This window comes from Bolinopsis microptera, chromosome 9, assembly GCF_026151205.1.
Source record: "Bolinopsis microptera isolate Bmic1 chromosome 9, MBARI_Bmic_1.0, whole genome shotgun sequence".
Lineage (NCBI taxonomy): Eukaryota > Metazoa > Ctenophora > Tentaculata > Lobata > Bolinopsidae > Bolinopsis > Bolinopsis microptera.
Window position 1 is genome coordinate 8,895,993 of NC_087080.1, and position 14,223 is coordinate 8,910,215.

The 14,223-nt window shown below is 38.6% G+C and overlaps 2 protein-coding genes across 3 annotated transcripts; one reads left to right on the top strand and one right to left on the bottom strand.

Annotated features, from left to right (window-relative positions):
* The first annotated feature begins 3,718 nt into the window (after nt 1–3,718).
* On the top strand, nt 3,719–6,938 carry LOC134820367 (diencephalon/mesencephalon homeobox protein 1-like). Its single transcript, XM_063830733.1, has 4 exons — nt 3,719–4,327; nt 5,230–5,335; nt 5,661–5,798; nt 6,114–6,938. Exons 1-4 carry the CDS (start codon nt 3,939–3,941, stop codon nt 6,279–6,281), a joined length of 801 nt encoding a protein of 266 aa, XP_063686803.1. The 5' UTR covers nt 3,719–3,938; the 3' UTR covers nt 6,282–6,938.
* Nucleotides 6,670–12,759, bottom strand: LOC134820368 (uncharacterized). Of its 2 annotated transcripts, none has more exons than XM_063830735.1 (6): nt 12,560–12,759; nt 11,506–11,630; nt 10,890–11,033; nt 9,944–10,102; nt 7,183–7,357; nt 6,670–6,811 (listed from the first exon to the last, which is right to left on the bottom strand). In XM_063830735.1, exons 1-6 carry the CDS (start codon nt 12,573–12,575, stop codon nt 6,696–6,698), a joined length of 735 nt encoding a protein of 244 aa, XP_063686805.1. In that variant the 5' UTR covers nt 12,576–12,759; the 3' UTR covers nt 6,670–6,695. The 2 variants fall into 2 exon arrangements, with proteins under 2 accessions (XP_063686805.1, XP_063686804.1); XM_063830734.1 differs by having other exon boundaries at nt 10,890–11,066.
* Nucleotides 12,760–14,223: the final 1,464 nt, after the last annotated feature.

The window sequence follows — 14,223 nt, forward strand, 5'->3', positions numbered from 1 at the left end:
TGCTTTTTGGAAATCTAATATGTCCAGGAAGATCAAGACTAAGATTTTTCGAACTGCAGTAGAACCTGTTCTGCTGTATGGTGCAGAAACCTGGACTCTTAAAAAGGCTGATATCAGAGCACTAGACGGTGTTTATACTAGAATGCTACGAAGGGTCTTTGGTATCTCATGGAAATCACATACACCTAACTCCGTTCTTTACGGAAAGATTCCATCGGTGACAGATACTATAAAGACACGAAGACTTCGTTTTGCAGGACATGTCTACCGTCTACAGGACCAACCTGCTCAACAACTCCTTTTCTGGCAACCATCCTATGGCCAGCGTTATCGAGGACGACCACATAAGACCTTCCAGGACGTCCTACTTGAAGACACTGGAATGGAACCTGACCAGCTGCGTTTACTCATGTGTGATAGGGATAAATGGAGAGAAGCGTTGACACGAAACTCGTTCCAGATTTCATCTGGATCGACCTAGGCAGGTAGGCAGGCAGCGATATATGATCCAATAAAGTTCAATATCTGACCTTCTTTAGCCGGAAATCTGGTTTGGTTGCAAGCAAAGCAAAAATGTGATATGGTCGGTTGCTAGAATGAAGATCAATAAGTCTGTTAACTCTAATTAACTTGAAGTCTCAGTCTAAGTCATAATTGATATACTGATTCGGCCGGATTCAGGTATTAAAAGTATTTCTGGACCAATTTGGAATAAATTATCGGTCTATAATGAAAACAGCGATTTACCGCATATTCTGATTACCGTATAACTTTCCATTCTCACGCAGAAATGAGAAGGTAAATCGGGGTTTAAAACCTGTATCTGTTAGCACTTAGCGGTCTATCAGCGGGGGGATAATCAAGTGGGTGTCCGTGATAAAGTAATTGTGAGTTCCTGGTGAAAATCTTAAAGAAAATAGCCAGCTACATCATGACAAGTGCCAACCAAATGTTTACTGAACAGAAAAAACGTTGTTGATCTACGTCCGCAAGTAAAATCTCAATCATATCACAAGAGCGATGAACAATCAATTGAAAAAATATACAAAGTCCGTACTGTCCCACAAATGAAATGTAAAAAACAAAAATTTGATAATGAGCACCACTAACAGAGGGCAAAGAGTTTGTAAATTACAACACAGCGTTTACACAGAGTGAATACGCTAGTGCCTCATGAAACTTCTCCATTCACTCGCGTTGTGTAACTTGATGTTGTAGCTCGAACAATTAGTGTTAACTCTAATGTATATTGATGGAATTACATAACATAGCAAGTGGTACAATAGACCGCACTGCACCTGGTCAATTTATTTCCACTACACATTCTGATCTAGAGTTTTAACTTCTTGTTGTTTTTAGGAATATAGCCACTGAAGGCAATGATTTTGACCAAATACGCAATTCAAGGATGCAAGTTGTGATGAGAAAGTTAATAACCTACAATTGTTATTTGTTACAGATGTGAGATATCTCCAATAATAGCCTCTCCAAAATTAGTGTTTGCACAATAGCTAATTCAGTGGATGATGTTAGTTGTGGCTAATGTTAGTCAAGGTAAGCCACGTTATATTAAGAACACGTGCCTTGAAGACTAATGTCTCAAGGGATTTTGGATCTATGAATACAATTGAGATCAGTTAAAGTTAACAGTTACAGTCATTCTTAGAATTAAGTCAACTGGTGCAATGTGCATCGCTTACCATAACTACGTCCGTAAGTTTAACACGTATGCTACCAGCTATCAATTCTATTTTTGTCAAATGCGAGCGTAGCAGAATTCAGGCTACAAACAAGCCCCCGGAAAATTCTGGGAAAATTGGCGTATTCGACGAAATTTAAACGATACGAATGGTACGAAATCAACAATTCCCACCTAGCGAGTACAGTACAGTCAATTTTGTCAGCCACCATGAAGCTCTCCTCAAGACACCATAACTTGTTAGAGACGACACTGAAATTAATGAAATAAATACCACGAAGACCTGAGCTACACAGCCGAATCACGTACTGACTTTGAAAGCGAGGCTGGTTATTACATAGTCACCACTGACAACAATAAACATAACCCTAGTTTTAAAATTATTGAAGCTTGACCAGGTTATCGCAGCATTTTTCAAACAAAGCTCTGAGCCTGTGCAAGGGAAGCCTGTGCGTACTCTAAAACTAATGCAAGAACAGATCTAACACAGCTTGCTAATGGGTCTGGGCGTCTGCAGCACCAGTATCATGTGATTATCAACTCTAAAATATACGCCTATGGTGGACTCATGGACTGTAATTATGATGGAGTCAATCAATCTGATTCTTTTCAAGTTTCAATCCAGCAATGGCTGGTCTAAAATTGTAATTAATTCTTACACACGACTTTAGTACCACTCTCTCGAACACTTAGCCTCCAACGTATCACAATCCCAACTGTTTTAGCACCAACTTCTCCATCTCCACACTTCCAATTCCTCCACCACTTAAGTTCCACCACTTCTCCCGTTCCACCCTCTACACAGCAGTTCAGTATCCCCCGGCCCCCCCTTCTCACCCCCTCCCCCCTCACCCCCCCCCCCCCCCTTCTCAATTCTAGTATTACCCTTTCCGTCACTTAAGTTAGTTAGGTATTACCCAATCCGATAATATAGTACCACCACCTTAGCACCACCCAGACCTGATACTATTGGTAATCTGATTAGGAGTAAATATTGGTACAAACGTGGTTGATCCAAGATTAACTTTACAGTGCAAATAACATGAACTTGCGCGGAGAAAAGATCGTGGATTGTCTTGATATGGATACTCCTTCTTAATCCTAAATTCAATCCTTCCGGTAATTCATGATAGTAAATTTGCTATCAGAAAGCGCCCATGCTTTGTAGAAATCATGAATTCAAAATTGGCGGGAAGTGTGGGAATATTGAACTTTTTTAATTTGGAATAATTATCATAATTTGTATTATAATCCTTTCATTTCACTTTCAGAGTTTAACAAATCTGATTTACATTACTACAATGAGATTAATTCTTTTGTACTTGTAGTAACAGGACAAATACAACGATTAATTACTATTCATTTCTAGATACATTTACCCTAATGCGATTTGCATCAAATCAGATTTTACTGGTCACTGTGGCATTAATTTAGCTATTGTAATTCTATCAAATTGTCTAAATCAACTTTAGAACGATAACAAAGTTAAACTAAACTAAATTTCATGCTCCAGTAATACAATAAAATCATCGATACGTGAACTGTCTATTAATTACTGTGGGCTTATGCATTAATCGTTATTTTCTCCTCTAAATATTTGCCTCAGAATTTTCTAATTTTTGCGATTTGCTCGTTCGAGAATGCTAAGAAATAATTCCCAGCCATGTCCGTGTTACAACGGTAAAAGAGCTGCTGAAACCTCCCCAAACGTCATCGTCCAACGGACAAACAAGAAATGAGAACCATCTACCAATCAGAGATTGCCAGCTAACAGGTCACATGTCAAAGGGGCACGTTTGCGAACTCCCACTCGATTATGATGCCCCCTGATCCTCACCCGGCCTCACTTTTTATTCAATTACCAGACACTCTCCTCGTCCCGGTCCCGAAACTCTATCTGTTGCGTGGCTTGTTAGTTTGGGGCCACGTGACCAATCTGTCGGGTCATGTGACCAGTCAGGTGCTTCGCATCTCCCAAACCTATCCGAGATCACCCGCACGCGCCGCATACGTCACGCCAGCGTGAGAGACATTCTCAGCGCTGATTGGCTCGAATTGGACAGCTGACCCGGGCGCGGCGTGCTGATTGGCTGAAAGCTTCCCTCGCAATGGTATGAGGGCTCGATAGGTCGTATTTCTTGTTTACACAACTGGGTAAATACCGAGCGGCAAACTCGATCAGTCATTATAAAATCGTTTTGTGTTTGCTCCCATCATTGTATTAGATCCTGATTAAATTATGTCGTTTCCAGCAGAGTTTTTCAGTACACTTGTTAGTACAACAGCATCGGCTGAATCTACCCCACCAAACACATCGGCTCAGTTTACAGGGCAAGCTGCTGCTTCAGAAATCTACAAATCCTTCCCCTACTTCCCCCAGTCCTCGGTGGAATTTGCTCAGAACGCCGCCAACGGTAGACTCTCTCTATCTTTCCCCCAGCTTCCCGGAAACTATCGACTACCAGCTGAACATGCAGCAGCCATGCACTACCCATCGTATGCTGGAGGAGCCAGAAAACAGCGGAGAAACAGGACAAACTACTCTGCAATTCAACTCAACGAACTGGAGATCGTTTTCAGTAAATCGAAGTATCCTGACATCTTCACACGAGAGGAACTTGCTTTGAGGTTCGCAATTTTTAAGCTCAAGAGGGACACATTGTTTGTTTAAATGTTTAGGTTTGATTCGTCTCACGCTGACTTTAAAACTAACATTAAGGTTCTACATTCGCACTGGTTAAAGTCATCACGATTGCTGCTCTATCACTGTGACTATGGCAACAATGTTGCCGCGACATTAGTACTTCTTTGGTAGAGATCATCTTGAGTTCAGAGTTCAGACCCTCTGTTCGATCTTCATGGTTCGAAATTATAATCGCTCAAGTTAAGATTGGCCTCGCCAGTAAGTTTGATTGCCTGCATTAGACATGACCATGACCATTCTTACCGTCATTGCTGACTCCTAACGCCCTTGATGCTAAATTTAGCAAGTTTCCTTCTACAAGTTTCCTGGAATTATCCTCGAGTCTTGTCAGATACTCTAGTTTATCCCAGCCGATAATCCTTATAAATAGATGGGTTCATGAAGATTCCTGCTATCACGGTAAATTAGATCATCGATACATCCCACCTTGCGGGAACTGACTTGTGGGAGCCTGGACTAAGGAGCATAGTTTGTACAGGATGTGACCCGCCATAATGTTTTAAAATATCTGTAGATTGACTGCCTGAACTAAAATAAAACATCCCGGCCAGGTAATTTTGTGGCCCGAATTTGTCAGGCTCTGAGTATAACATAGGGTAACATTTGAAAGAGTCACTGATTTTAACATTTCTCTCCCTGCCTCGGGATTTTTATAGTAAACCGCAATTTTGTGAATGTTGCCTATCGGTTACAGAGCTGACCACATAATGCTAAATTTACTAAATATTCCCGGTTCCCCTTTTTCCCTAGATTCCTGACAGTCTAGAGTTAGTTTTAAATAATGTCTCACTTCCGAACAAAGAATTTCATGTCCTTTTTCGTACAGGTTGGGAGTTCCAGAGGCAAGGATACAAGTTTGGTTTCAGAACAGACGTGCCAAGTGGAGAAAACAAGGACGACTCTCGGTCTCCGGAGACAAGGAAGAACATGAGGTGAGGACGATTTTATGATAAAAGTTTTTAGATTTTCTGCAGATTTCCGCCGTTCTTACTGGGGCGCAACATGAGCAATCTGTCAATTCGTTCAACCGGTTTTATAGGAAAATAATTACAGTGGTCTACCATCGAGGTTAAAGTAATCGCACTGAGATCAGTTCATATCAAATCATAACTTTTATACGCGTTGGAACATATTTGATCATCCTAGAATCTAGGCGTGTTGAACATATAAATTCAAAGTGTAGACCCACCTAAATTCGTCTGGCTACAATAATCCCAATAAAACATTAGTTCAGTTTGTTAACTCTTCAAATTCCAGGTTTCCTCATCATCCCCCGGGCTAAAGGAGCATGTGAATGTGAATGTGAACGTGATGTCGCAAGATCAACAACAGTCAGTGGTTATGGACATCAAGCAAGAGGACAATATTAACAAACAAGTTCAAGCTCAACAAAAGGTAATAATATTAAAAGTCCCATATGAAATTAAATAATTAAGTAATATCATTATTTAATTCGCTTTCATTATTGAAGTCGTTGGCATTATTATTTACAGACAAATGTTCACAGATTGAGTAGTTTAAATTTAATAGTTTGGGTAGTGCTACTAGCTCGGGGCTGGGACATGTAGCAGATTCTGACGAACCAACCAGATTCATACACAAAACTATGACACCCAATCCGTATTAGCCAGCCACCTTTCCGATTATGATATCATTTCAACATAGTATTTACCATAAATTGTTAAATGAAATTAAGGATTACTTTTTCAGGGTATATCACCGGACACAACAAATCTGAAGATGGAAGCTGTGTACAGTAACTTTAGCGAGACTAAGGAGATTAAGGAGAATCAGAAGAAGATCGCAGAGAGGTTAGAGGTAGATAAATGGGGAATTCCTCCCAATATGAACATCTTCGGTAACCAGCAAATCTCCTGAACAGGTGACCTGGAATTTATTTCCTTGATAATCACTTCAATGTGGGAATTGTGATGTTGTGTCCATGGTTTTGGGCCGAAGAAACTGTAAGCAATTAAGCAGCAAAAGACATTTAATGATTTACGTATGAAGTGCGAACTGTGGATAGATTTTAAGTTAGAAGTAGTATAGTGAGATATTGCGATATTATAATTTATTGATTTCGCACACCAAAACTTTTAAAATTTGAGCCGAATTTTTTGGCTTTTTTCGTAATGGTTTTTAATTTTATGGGTTTTTATGAGTTTTTAAGGGTTTTTAAAGATACATAATGATTGCTTCAACAAATTAGAGTAAGGATACAAATTTACAACTATTAATTAGAGTTCACATTAACATTACTCACAAAACTAGTTTATTTATCCTGAAGCACCTCTAAGCCATTCTTTCTGGCTCAGTAGTTGACAGGTCATTCATACCGGATTGGATGATGAACGATTTGCTCCGCTCAATTTGTACCAGTGATTCCCTCATGTTTGCCACGGTTATTTCTGACGAAAGTATCGTGAAACTAACTTATTAGATTTTACAGCATTATAGAAAAACACCTTTGTTCAATTCAATTTAATGTTCAAAATAATCATATGTATTTTAAGATTGTAAAATTCAAACTTGTAATTATATTTTTCATTTACCAATAAAATAACAATAAATATAATTTCACATATTGTCCCATAGACGAACGGATTGAAAATAATACAGATCAACGACATAGCCCTTACTTCCTCTTAATATAGGGCCTGATCCTCCACAAAACTCTGATACAAGTTACAACCTAGCATAATTCGATGCTCCATCTGTAAAATTCCAATAAATTGAAAACTTAATGATAAACGATTACGATCGCTTCAAGAATCCACACCTGTGTTATACCTGGACAGGATAACCGGGAAAAAAGTTCGCCTGTGTTTGGTTTCGCATTTTGGAATCTTGATTGCCACACGTTTATTGGTGGGAGCATTTGTAACTTTAGCATTGTTCAGATAAACATCCTCATCTCCCTTCACACTGGACCGGGAACGGTACTCTTTGGACTTCTGAAATGTTTTTATAACAGTCAACTGTTGAAAGATATCTCTCAATTACATTAGGCACTTGCCATGAACAAAGGATTCTGCTTTCCTGCAGGTGAGCTTGTGGCATCAAATTTTTCTTTAAAGTGCTTCTATTGAGCATAATCCCCTAACTTCGTTATCCTCATTTTGCGATCGCATTATCCTCATTATCAAGCGCACTTTTTAAGGTACGTTTAACATGTTTTCACGTCCCGCTAGTTACACAAATCTTTGCCTGCAGCCATACAGTCTGAGTAAAATTTGCCCTTTTTACCACAACATTCAGAAATGTGGAATGCCTTACAAAATTCTAAAAATCGTAAAAATACCGCAGTATTGAACCCACTATTCGAGTCAGAATCCACATCCTAGAACGGAGGAGATAGCTCTGAGCAGTTCTCGACATCATTAGCTAATCGGCGATCTATTATATGATTGTTTGGCAGGTCACATGACCGCGCGGATTCCTCTGATTAGCTGGTGACTGTCACGTGGGCCGGTTATTGTACAAATAAGATATATCAGCTAACTGAGAGGGGATATCCATTACCTTGATCGTGTTTTAGTTCAGGCGCTGTGTTCTAAATGTAAACATTGTATCATTAGTCAGAGGGTTTGTTTATCTTGGGGGTCAAATTGTAAATGGGTCTGCTCCAATCGCATCTGTGCAAGAGACCAAGTATTACCTGACCACGTCCTGCAAATATTTGCGCTATATTTAAATCATCCTTGAAGTCTGAAATCACTGAAATAGTACACACGATCCACATTCCGGTGATGAATGGGCGATTGTATTAGTGCGACAAGAAGTAAGAACCATAGTTTGGCCATTCTTGAAAGTGATGTATTATAACGCCTTAACAAGGAGATTCTCACCAAGTTCAGCACTATGGACCCTGACATCAGGCTTGTTCCCTTTCACAATAACTTTCTTGCTATTCCCGTCACGTTCTACGTTACTGTAAGCCTGCCTCCAATAGGTGGTTGATGGCTGAAACTACACATAATGATGGATTTCAAGTTTAACAGTGTCAAACATGCAACTGATGTTGCACAAGATTTACAAACGTGACCTATATCAATATGCTATCTTCAAGATTATCCGTAGAGTACCGTTAATGTGACTCACAATGATCCTCTATCTGTATTCTTGATTTCGTCACTATACAGTCTACAGCTTTCAAAAGCCTGATCAACCAATCAGGTATTGGTTATCTGTTATCACCCTAGGCAACATATCATTTAAATGTCAAACTTCATCGGGGGTATGTACTACTACTAATTGGGTGGATTCTTTCAGGATTAGCTCTGAAAATGAATTTACACGTACCGCAACTTGTCAACTCGTTAGTCTCTCTCTCTATCTCTCTATCTCTCTCGTTAGTCATTACATCACTTCTAAATTCTCTAAAAATATTTTACTTATGGGCGACAGTTCATGATAGATTTTGGCCTGAGTTCAAGACAAATTTGATGGTGATGGGCTTGTCGTTGTGGTTAAAAAGTACTCTGCGTCAAATTAAATATAACCGATCGACGTTCACCTCATTTTAATGATTTGGCGGGAAAAATTTAAAAATTTCATCTAGAATTTCCACTGATCATATAGCTTGAGACACGGTACCAGGGCAACCAAGCAGAGGTTCGGCTAACTGTTGAGGGGATAATATTATCAGTTTGTTTAGTCTGATCAGTCTGCAATATTATCAGGAGACTGGTGCTTGTCTGTGTAGGTGTGTATAACAGACTACCAGTCTAATGAGACATTGGGAACAAAACACCCTAATTGATGGCTTGTTTGGGGTAATTGCTAAATTGGTGTTATGTTAAGTAAATTCTTGGATCAGAGAGACTGTGACAGTCAATCAGATCAAATTAACCAATCATTTGCCATGACCCATGGGAATCATCCGTGGTTGTGTTTGTTTGGGAATCTTCTAGAACTCCAACAATAACACATTATCAAATCCGTACACCTAAGTAGCAAATTCCCTCAATTCTGGTGTATACTGGAAATGGATTACTCACTTGATGGTCGTTACCATCCTGAAAGTAAGGGAAAATTCGCAATTTTGAGGCCTCAAGGCTGCAGTGGTTTCAATTTGACCGGTTACCTGTCTCCTGCTCCATATCACTATCAAAGGGGGCTAATTTAGGTTTCTATTTTTCCTATTAGATCATCAAAAACTACAGATCAACAGAAACCGATCAAAACTCATAAGTGCAATCGCGACATTCCATAGGTAATCATTGGCTGTAAATATTTAATAGAATCATCAATCAGATGATTCAAGTGCATGACATCCTTGCTGGTTAGTGATTAGTGTCAAATGTGGAGTCAGACCAATAATTAATAAATGACAAGTATTCATTTTATGCTTGTTTATTTTACGAGCAGGCTCGTGTATATTAGGATGCAGTAAAGTATGTAGGCTCAAGATAATTCAGACTTCCAGGCAAGGTGCTACGATATGATCGGAAAACACGACCATCCTTATCCCACAGTGTGAGTGAGCCACCCCCAAATTAGGTTTAAACCGAACAACCATCATTAATGGTAAAACAAACCTTTTTAAGTTTAGGAGATGAGCTTTTGTTGCTGCCACTTGACGATGACTTCTCTATCGTGACCGCAGTTAGGTAGTTATACTCCCGTTCTAGGTCCAGCCTGCAGCTTAGAGCAGTGGGAGATTTGTACAATCTGTACTCTTCTATGTAGCACTCCGTCTAGGGGATGGTACGTGATATTAGTGAAGTTAGCATATGGAATACTGGATAGTACGTGGTATACTGATATTCTTGTAGTTGAGGGACATTATTCCTCTATGTATTCCTGTATATGTATTCCCGGGAGCAAGGACTGTCGTGTCACCTTTTAACATTATCGAATTAAAAATAATCCTTATGACCCAGAACCATAAAATAGTCCGCTGTTATATAATTTCCACAAATAGATATTATTTCGGTTTTTTTTTTCGGTTTTTAGTGTTTAAACCTCATTTAATTCAAGAAATTTACAAAAGAGACCACAATAATAAATGTGGGCAGGAAAATTTAGGGTTGACTTGAAACTTTGAAAGTGAGGTCAGGCAGCATGTCAAATGATGTAAAATCTTAATTTGTTTATAAATTACCGGAGGTCAACCTAGAGCCTCTAGTAGAGGTTATTCAAATCAGAAGTTGCCCTGGCCTCAGCACAACCCATAAAAGATTTGGATTCTGGTATTTTTTAAACACGTGACAGCGATTTTGGGGTTTGATTGGTCAACAGTGGTAGCTGGCTGGCTAATTCCTGTTACGTGTAAAAAAAAAGCTCTACCTCCCCACCAGAATCCACATCTAAACATTTAATCAATAACTGCATGAGGGCAAACATGGAGATCTGCACAAAATTGAAAATTCATTATATTTATATGACCTTAATTTCAGATTTTTTACTCTGCGGTAGGACGACTAATTATAATTTTTGACAATCCAGTAAGTATCCTGATAAACAAATCAAAATTTGATTTACCTCATCATAATATCGGAAGCTGGGCGTCAGGGGTTGACAGTATTTGTATTTGTTGATGAACCTATTCTTCTTCAGTATCTGGTAATTTTTGGGAACGCTGCCTGGAACTGGTCGTGTTCTGTTTGTCTTCTTTAAACAGTCAACCTGGATCATTTGATTTTCATCAGTCTTACAGCTCTGAAACAGAAAAGTAGGGCGTGGTGCGGCATCAATGTTTGATAATATTCTTTATTAATAAAACGTTTAGTTATAGTTTCCAAGAGAGTGCTCAACTGACATGCAAAAGCATTTTAACAACAATTGAAACAATCAAAATTGGTAGACGAATCGTTTCACGATATTTAGATGGTGATAAAACAATACTAATCATCGGTGATATTCATTCACTAGCTTCGCACGGCTAACCGATACGGATAATAGGGCGGCATTTATTTTTAATAATGATTTGTTCATAATTGTTCTTTTATCTAGAAATTGTATATAAGAATGGTTAACTAGTGCTTGCTTTTAAGAGTTAATGTCTTTTGAGACAAAAAAAATTTGTTGAACAAAGATGCAGATGACAAATTTAAACATATTTGGAAACCTTTGGGCTAAAATTTCAAGATGATCTGACCTTCTGCAACCAAGGTGAGAGCTCAGGACATTTGAGATTGCTGTTGTAAGTTACCCAGGGCTGAGGACGTTTGATTTCTAATCGGTTGTAACAGTCCTTGAGGGTACCAGAATACTCACACAGACCTGAGAGGGAGCTGCGTCAGATTGAGGAGTACGTGGGCACTTTTAACATAATCAACCTACAACTATTGTCAAGTCTCATACTGGAAACTTTTTAAATCTTTTTACTTTTATGTGCTATGTGCATATATGTGCTTGTCACGCGGTGATCCTCTTAACATGAGATGATGAGAAAGCCTGTTAACATTCAACACTGCAAACACTGCAAACGTAGTTCCAGAGTTGCGAAAGGTACCGAGAAGAACAGTTCGTGAGTGGTGGTTTAGAAAACAAATAAAAGGAAAGCACGAGCTACACAAACTGAGCAGTTAATTGTTATTTGTTTGTTTTTAATTCATTCTAACTGACGAGGATAAGTAGTTAACAAATATTTCTCCGATCAAAAACTTAAGTAAAACTTAAAAGGAATGAAAAATTTTGCCAAAACAACGCGTTGTACAGTTTGACTGATATAAAGGAGAAGAAGATGACACGATCTAATAAAGCTGAACAGTTATTGCATATTGTGACAACCAAGATTCAATCAATGTTTATGAACTATCCACAAGTTCAATGAACATTAGACCAATTATAAACGAAGAAAACTTTTGGGTAAGCAGCTCTGACTCTCTGATCTTGATAACATTTTTAATTGTGCAAATAAGTAGTTGTACGGACTACGGTTGATAGCGGTTGTGTCAGGAGCCTTGGTGTGCAGTGTGACTGTGAGCCAGGTTTACTGTGAAACGTTTTTTTTTTCAGTTTTGAGAATCGATCTTGTGTTACGTTGATCAAATCGTAATTACATATTCGTCGTACAAATTACGATGAAATTGCGAAAATACAATTTTACGAAATTGAAAGAGTTCACGTCTTCAGTCAGACGCGCAACGATTTGAATTTAAACTTCTACATCATAACAAAGAATCAAAACAATAATCGATATCACAAACCTTTATTCGGTGCCATCGTGGTTGGTGGTTAAACTTGAACTGCTCACATGACAAAAGAGTCCGGATGAATCAAAACACAGCGGCTACTAATTCTAAACAAGCTCGACAAAACATACGCGTGCTGTCAAGGTTTCCTAAAAGTAAAAACAGTAAAACTTGTACATATCTCGCGTATGTATTATGCACGCGAAAGCTTCTCTATTCTCACTTGTAAAGGTGTATAATGATCGTGGGCGAGCTGACAAGCATTGTTAAATTATAGTTTGTAGATCAGTGAACCGTACGACACTGTAACTGCAGTACTCGTTCAGCAGTCAGCACTGTATTTACGGATTTACAGACTGCTGCTGCTAGTGTATTAAAGTATTAACACAGTATGAAGTAGTGAATGAGTATTACGACCGCAGCTGTTAAAACTTGTGAGAAGAATGATACATCTATACTGTACAAAGCATCAGAATAGATTAAATATTTTGGGAAGAAAGAGACGTTTTTTCTGGAGAAATCTTCTATGTTAGGGAAAATCTGAAAAAATTTCTGCCGATAGGACATTTTCAGATTTCCTCGTTGTGCATATCATGTGAGGCACCGAAAGCTAGATTACAGAAAGCTTTGATAAACGGAAAATCATCAGAGTATAGATGTGGATTGTAATTGTATAGGGAGAATATAATGGTAGTATAGGGAGAAGAAACGTATTTTTTTGACACGTGTCAATGATTCTGGGATTTGATTGGTCGATGCTGATTGTGTCAAGTAAAATATGTTATGTGAAAGTTTCATAAACCCTAGCAAGGTTCCGGACATGACTGTTGTCCAATAGTGAGAAGTAGAACTTGTACTCCCTGAGCTGTAGGCTATTTCAATATTCCCTCCAAGTTGAAGTAAGCTCTAACGACTTTTTTGTGCCCTATTGTTAGGAATCGTTCAAGCCAGGCTTTAAATTTCCCTCAGAAAACGTACTTTTCGGCTTTAGTAAGGAGTATGCTGTGATTTGATTTATCAAAGGCGTTAGCATAATGCAGATATATGCCTCTCCAACACTGAGAGCCTTGAGGGTCAATAAGTTGGTTGGTTTAGGGCACTTGCCTTACCTTTCATGGGGGAGTTAAATTAAGTCACATTTATAAGGGTCCTATGGAGCAGAAAATTGGATGAGAGCCAAATTAATTTCACAGCTAAACTGGGCAAATACCCACGGTGGACGGGGCCGGAAAGTGACTACCACCTGGATGGTTTGAGAATATTGTCAGCATAATCTATAAGTTAGGAAAGACAAATTCTTCGATTTCAAAAGACAACATAAGTACAAAATGGATCGTCCTATCCACCGATAATTTTGTGCTCCATATAATTTTAGATTGATACATGAGGACATGGGAAATCATAATTGTACTGTCCGCGATTGTGATAAGGGCTTGACTGAAAGTATGAGATATGAACTAAACGCATTAACCAACGCCTTAAGTTGAAAATAATCGATAGCGGACAGGGAATTGTGTTGTAGTAAGTTTCAAGTGGGAAGTCCAGATTTTTTATTTCTAATATAAATACTCAGAATACAAGTTTGTAAAACTAAGTTTGCAGACTGAAGGGGTTATTTTCAGTGTAAGCATCGACAAAGATTGGCCAATAAGTTGACTTGCTTACATTTATTTTCACAG